At 28.0% G+C, this 7,958-nt stretch overlaps 1 protein-coding gene across 1 annotated transcript; it reads left to right on the plus strand.

Moving 5' to 3' along the window:
• Positions 1–3,048: 3,048 nt before the first annotated feature.
• LOC148770748 (F-box/kelch-repeat protein At3g06240-like) lies at positions 3,049–4,269 on the plus strand. Its single transcript, XM_088818037.1, has one exon. The coding sequence runs from the start codon at positions 3,049–3,051 to the stop codon at positions 4,267–4,269; it is 1,221 nt and encodes a 406-aa protein (XP_088674163.1).
• The last annotated feature ends 3,689 nt before the right edge of the window (positions 4,270–7,958 follow it).

A 7,958-nucleotide genomic window follows, 5' to 3' on the forward strand; every position in this document is an offset into this window, starting at 1 on the left:
TTTATCAAAATTGCTTAGTTGGAGTTCAATTGATGAGGTGGATTGTTCAATTGGTGAGTTGTCAATTTTATTGTGGTATGTATTTAAGTTATTTCCTATTTAACATTTATACACTCATTTAAACAATTACCACATGTATATATATTATTTCCAAAATTAATATTTTATAAATTCGAAAAAAAAAAATCTTATTTACATTTCCAGTATTTCAAACTATATTTATTGAAATAATTCATGATACTCAATTTTTTTACGAATATTGAAATAATTTTCAGAATTTTTTTTAATATTAAAATATTAAAATAAAGGAATACGTTTTTTTTTTTTTTTTTTTTCAATATTTTGGAATATTCGAATATCCATTCCATTAAAAATAATTATAAAAAAAATGTTTTATTTTTTAATTGAACTGTTTAATAAATATACAATATTTTTTGTGTATAATTTCTATTATACCGTATTTCAAATTATTCTATTATACCGTATTTCAAATTAAAAATAATTATACTATTTAATAAATATGCAATATTTTGAAATTTTAAATTTTAACAATTTCTAATATACCATATTTTGAATTGTAAATACAATATATTATATATAGATTATACACTATATTTCGAATACCTTATTTAAATTTTAACAATTTCTAATATACCATATTTCGAATTGTAAATACAGTATATTATAAATACATTATACAGTATATTTTAAATAAGGTATACATAAAGTAAATGACAAAGATTGTATATATAACTACGGTATATTTGTCAATGATTGTTTCAAATTAACATATGTACAATATACATGTATTTGTAAATCATTATATATAACTTCAATGATCTAACTTCTTATATTTTCATTTTTATTTTTGTAATGAAAGAACTCGCAGTGAACCGTATAGGTCCACTGCGTAAAGATATACATTCTCGTGGGATAGCTTGCAAATAGAAGGAGAGATGTGAATCATACTAGGTAACCACGTATAATTAACGAGCTCAACCAAAAAAACGTTGGCAAGGAGATTCAAACTTGGGGTCAATGGAATTGTGAGGCAAAAGCAATCAATTTTTATTTTTTTGCCTATGGAGTATATATAAGGATATATAACTCTATATGTTCCGGGAATAGAGAAAAGATCATTAGCACGGGTGAGTAAATTAATGATAACATGACCTCTTTCAAAACCCTAATCTTATTTTCTCTTCTCTCCCGTCTCTTCTTCTCCCGTCTCTTCTCTGGTTTTTTTTCCCTCTCTATTATATTTTTCTCTCTCAATCTTTAGATTATTCTCTCTTGATCGGAAGATGAAGAACCAACCATCAACATCACCGCCAAAACAACGATGCCAATTCCGTTGAAGCCATCGTCGTCGTTGCCGTCTCCGTCGTCGTCGAGGTCGTCGTCGTTGCATATCTTAACAAAAGCCATAAAGATGATTATGATTTTGATAGCGATTCTGAGTTCGAATGCCACGATTGCTACATCGACGGCGAAAAGAGGTAAAATTGTCGATTTGTCGCCGGAATCGCATTTTGATGGGTGGTGGTTCTGATTTGGTTGGTGGTGCGAGTTGTGATTTTATTTATTTATTTATAATTTAAAAAAAAAAAACCGTCATATATAATATGAAAGTAAGGTGGTGATGGTGTGTTTTGGCGGCGGTGTGGTGACGATGGGGAGGCAGATTTAGGGTTTTTTGGTGGATTGGGCGGATGACGGCGCGTGTAGAGAATTTCGCGCAGGCTGAAACCCTAATCGACTATGTACATGTTCATAGTCGATTAAGTTAATCGACTATGCTCTGGTAGTCGATTAAGGTTCATCGACTCCAATTTTTTGATTTTTTTTGGATTTTTTGTTTATTGATTCCAATTGTATAAATCATTTATAATGTTTGTATATTTTTTGTTTTTGTAATATATAGTTGATTTTGCATTTTTTCGCAGTTGTGATTTGTTATTTTTAGTAGCAGATTCTTAATCGACTATGATTCACATCATAGTCGATTAATATGCTTCATTGACTCCAATTTTTAATATTTTTTTTTTTGCATTTTTTGTTTATTGATTCCAATTGTATAAATCAATTATAATGTTTGTATATTGTTTGTTTTTGTAAAATATAGTTGAGTTTGCATTTTTGTAGTTGTGATTTGTTATTTTTAGTAGTCGGTTCCTTAATTGACTATAGTACATCATAGTCGATATAATATTCTTCATAATCGATTAACATACCTGATAGAGAAAAAGAGTTAAAAAACGAAAAAAAAAATTAAAGAAAATTAAAAAAAATTAAATTTTTTTTTTTTAAATAAATAAATAATAATAATAATAAAATAATAATAATAATAATAATAATAATAATAATAATAATAATAATAATAATAATAATAATAATAATAATAATAATAATAATAATAATAATAATAATAATAATAATAATAATAATAATAATAATAATAATAATAATAATAACAATAATAATAATAATAATAATAATAATAATAATAATAATAATAATAATAATAAATAGAGAACTAAATACACGGTTATGGTGATAGTGGGCTGATGGGTCATGGGGATGTGTAAGGTGGAGAGACATAAATGGAAAAATGGGTGGCTGAAATTTGGAGTAAGTTTTTCTTAAATGGTGCAAAATAATTTGGACCTTACTCTATTAAAAGAAGTATTGAGGGGGTTATATCAAAGAGCCCCCTCTAAATATATTTCTGAAAAATAATATTATTGGAGAGAGGGCTTGATTGAAAGTATCAGGGACTGAATTGTAAATTTTGGAAACTTCATTTGGGGTGAATCTATATTTTTTGAAATTTATGTAAAGAGTATTTAGGTATTTTCATGAAAAAAATTATACGTCCAGTTGCATAAGGAAACAAGTATCTTTCTATAGAAAACATGGGAAGAGTTCAACAAGAAGAAGAAGTCCAATATATATATATTACTACTATATAGACGGGCATAGAATTATTTGTGCAATCCCTACTCTCTCTCTCTCTCTCTCTCTGTGTGTCAGATAAAAAAGAGATCGATGGGAAATAATAAACAGATAAAACTAGGGAGCGGCAAAGATAATGAATCGACGACGACGACGATGACGTACTTTCCAGAAGAACTTGTTGAAGAAATACTATCACGACTTCCGGTGCATTCTCTGTTCCGCTTCAAGGCCGTATCGAAATCATGGAACACTTTAATCTCTTCCCCGAGTTTCCCCGAATCGCACCTCAACAACTACGGCAAAAGCAACAACTTCGTTCTACTCGCCTTCGACCAAACCACCAGAAAGTGGAAACTATCGTTTACCACGTTCGGCACATCGTCGTCGTCGGAATTGACAACCGTAGTCGTTGGTGGCGGCCGTGCGGACGAAAAATTTATCGAATTACCGACGATGTTGGAGAAGACGAGGAGGGTCAAAGACAAAATCATCGGACCGTTTAACGGTTTCATCTGCTTCTACGGGATTGCCGGGATGGCCGGGATGGGGGGAATCGCCCTCTGCAACCCTAATCTCCGTACAACCGAGACTCTCCCGATCTGCCCCGTTACCGAGAAAGAACTCTGTCTCAGCACATACGTCACACGAAGCATGGGATTCGGTCTAGATTCGTTCACCAAAGAAATAAAACTAGTACAAACTTTGTCTTATTTGTTTTGGTACAAGGACACGCATATCGAGAAAGGAATCCGCGTGGATATCTACTCCCCGAGCAACAAGACATGGAGACATGTACTCAACGACGATGTTGCTATGTTGGACACTTTTATCTCGCACGCAATCGGATCGTACGAGGATGGTTCGTTTGCTCATTGGCTCGATAACAATCAAAGTGTCATACTATCTTTCGACATGCAGAAAGAGGTCTTTGTGAGGACCTCAATCCCAATCGTGTACGATCACTTTAAACATAAGGTGAAGATTTTTGCCAAGGGCAGTAGCTCGCTCGTCCTATTCGCGTACCCACGAAAACGGGTTACGGGAGAAAATTACTTGTTCGATAGATGGGAGTTGAATGGTTTAAAGCACTGGTCTCGGTTGACACCTGTCGGACCCTTTTTAGGTGTGACGAAGCCCGTCGGGGCTTTGTGGAGAAGCCGTGTAATTGTTGTGAGGAGGGAAACTAAGCTCGTTTTCTACGATTATTCGACTCAACAAGTAAGGAGAATTTACGACATGGAGGGAAACGATTACCACCTCAACTGCCGCGATCTCATCAAAGTTCTCGAGTATAAGGGGAGTCTACTTTAGATGTATATATTATATACAGGTAAACGTCTATAAATTAATACAGTTAGGATTACTGATTAGCAAAATTCTATTAATTTAGTGAAATTTTAAATTATCGAACTAATGATTTAATAATTTTTAACCGAGTCGGGACGGGAAGAAGTTATTATTTAGCAATCTATATATCTATATATAATATAAAAATAGGATCTATGCCCTCAATGATTGACATGTGGCAAATGATGATGTCATTTATCAAAATTGCTTAGTTGGAGTTCAATTGATGAGGTGGATTGTTCAATTGGTGAGTTGTCAATTTTATTTTGGTATGTATTTAAGTTATTTCCTATTTAACATTTATACACTCATTTAAACAACTAGTAACTCACCCGTGCGATGCACAGGGATCAATTCTAAGTACAATTTTTTAATGACTAAAACACGCCGATGAGATAAATCAAACACATTTATGAATGAAAAAGATGTTAATGCGATGATGGGGTAATATAAAACATAAAAAAATATTTTAGATAAAATAATCAAACGAAAACATTGAATAGTCAATAGTTGATATATAACACGACATCATCTAAAAAATTTAAAAACTATGTCAATTCCATTTTATAAAGTACAAATATAAACAAAATAAATGATAAAAGAAAATATAAAAAATGAAAATTGTGATATATAAAATAAAATATATATTATCTGATCCAAATGGTACAACTATCTCGTTGAATACACTCGGATCCTTAACAAAACTTAATTATCAAAGTAGTGTTTTACAACACATCCATTGACATCTCATATAACTCTCTTTGCGAGTAACATACACATTTTTCATTGTTCAAATGCAATCAGTGATACACATTACTGAAACATAATCACTTAAAGGTGTAAAAATAAATACAATTTGTACTAAATCACCTCCATTCAAAAAAATAAATTTAGTGGAGTAGACAATAAAATTTGCATAAAGTGCAAATAAACTAACACAGTAAATAATTATATATATAATAAAAACAACAAATGTGTATTTGAATCACAATATACAATTTTTATGATGTAAATTCATATTCACAGAAAATTCCTAGTAGACAATATCGCAAGTAATATTAGTCGTCTATTCCGGATTGATGATATCTTTATGCCACCTCTACTCTTAATTCTTCATATTGCGACGTATAATACTCCATGCTACTTCTAATACAAATACTAATATTAATACTAATAATAATACAAATATTATTATTAATATTATACTAATACTAATATTAATACAAAAATCAATACAAATACTATTATCAATATTAAACCAATATCAGTACCAATACCAATACCAATACTAATACTTATACCAATACTCATACCAACCTAAATACCAATACATATACCAATACCAATACCAATACCAATACCAATACAAATACAAATACAAATACAAATACAAATACAAACACAAACACAAATACAAATACAAATACAAATACCAATACCAATACCAATACCAATACCAATACCAATATCAATACCAATACCAATACCAATACCAATACCAATACCAATACCAATATCAATACCAATACCAATACCAATACCATTACCATTACCGATACCAATATCAATACCAATATCAATACTCATAATACTAATACTAACACTAATACTCATACTAAAACTAATAATAATATTCATACCCATACTAATACCAACACTAATACTAATACTAATACTAATACTAATACTAATACTAATACTAATACTAATACTAATACTAATACTAATACTAAATACTAATACTTAATACTAATACTAATACTAATACTAATACTAATACTAATACTAATACTAATACTAATACTAATACTAATACTAATACTAATACTAATACTAATACTAATACTAATACTAATACTAATACTAATACAAATATTAATACCAATACTAATACCAATACTAATACGAATACTAATACTAATACTAATAATAATAATAATAATAATACTAATAATAATAATACTAATACTATACTAATACTAATACTAATACTAATACTAATACTAATACTAATACTAATACTAATACTAATACTAATACTAATACTAATAATAATACTAAGACTAATACTAATGCTAATGTGCTAATACAAATACCAATACCAATACCAATACTAATAGTAATAGTATTAGTAATAGTAAGAGCATCTCCAATGTTAAGATCTAAAATAGGAGATTCTAAATTTATAATAGCTAATGAATAGCGTTATACCACTTGAGATTTTACTATTCTACTACAACCATATCATTTGATAGTTAGCATTTATTGTATGATATTAATTTTCAACTATTTTATGAATTGATATTTGTAAATTATATATATATATATATATATATATATATATATATATATATATATATATATATATATATATATATATATATATTATGCAAAAATTAGATTTGTGGTACATGGCTTTTATAAATAAACAAAATAAACCTAAGTGGAAAGAAATCTCTAGAACCAAAAGAAAAAAAATCAGATACACAAAATAAAATATTGGAGGATTGATTTTAGTTGTCGAGCAATAATTTATCCTCTCCGTTGGAACATGTTTTGTTCTTCACAAATGCTATATGGCTGTGTTTTAGCTGAAGGGGAAATGTGTACGTAACCCATCATAATACTAACCCTTATGTTAATCCTAATTATAATTCATAATACTAATCATAATTATATTCCAATTATAATGCTAATGGTGATCATAATATTAATACTAATATTAATCTTAATTCTAATCATAGTACTAATACTGATGTTGATACTAATATTAATCATAATCACAATCTTAATATAATTTTGATACTAATCCTAGTATTAACTATTATCTTAATACGAATACTAATAGTACAACGCTAATGTTAATGCTAAAGAATCATTGATGCTCAAATCATGAAATATATGCAAATAAGCGTACAATTAATTACTGTGTGCATAAAATTAAATTAAATAATTTAGATAAAAAAAATACGTAAAAAAAATAAGAGAAACAATTCGCATTGAACACTTGGATTGACATTGTTCATATCAGATCACATCTGCAAATAAATTTATAAATATCCACCATGTTGTGTTTCTAAATTGTAATAAAAAAAATTATATTTCATAGCACGTATTTGACATCCATCTATAAAGAAAAATATATAATTTATATTTTTATTTTAGATATTGAATAAAATAAATTTTATTTGGCATCCATCTACAGTATGAGCATATATTTGACGAAATTTGATAAGGATTAACGAAATGGATAAAACAATAACGATTTAAAAAGCTACATATATTTTATTAAAATTTGATTAAAATAAATATGAACATTACCATAATAATATAAATAAAATACTATTGTACATATTTCGAATTGAAAGAGAATGATCATTTCATATGAGTAGGATTAAAAAAACCTATTTATATTTGGCTAAAAATATATTTTGTTGTGATTAAAATAAATATAGACATTACCATAGTAATGTAAACAAAATAGTATTGTACACATTTCCAGTAATGGTAAATAGTCAAATCTAAAATTTATTTAATTATATTCAAATAAAAAAACCAACCTTTAATCCATATTATTGAATCAATTAAAAAAAGAAATAAATCTTAAATCATGCATATATTTTTATAACTATTTTCATTGTATAACAATGTAA

This window comes from Erythranthe guttata, chromosome 5, assembly GCF_056151865.1.
Source record: "Erythranthe guttata isolate IM_541 chromosome 5, IM_541, whole genome shotgun sequence".
Classification (NCBI taxonomy): Eukaryota; Viridiplantae; Streptophyta; class Magnoliopsida; order Lamiales; family Phrymaceae; genus Erythranthe; species Erythranthe guttata.

What these genes read in the sequence shown, in the direction of transcription:
- LOC148770748 (XM_088818037.1), top strand. Translation starts at nt 3,049, where the DNA reads ATGGGAAATAATAAACAGATAAAACTAGGGAGCGGCAAAGATAATGAA.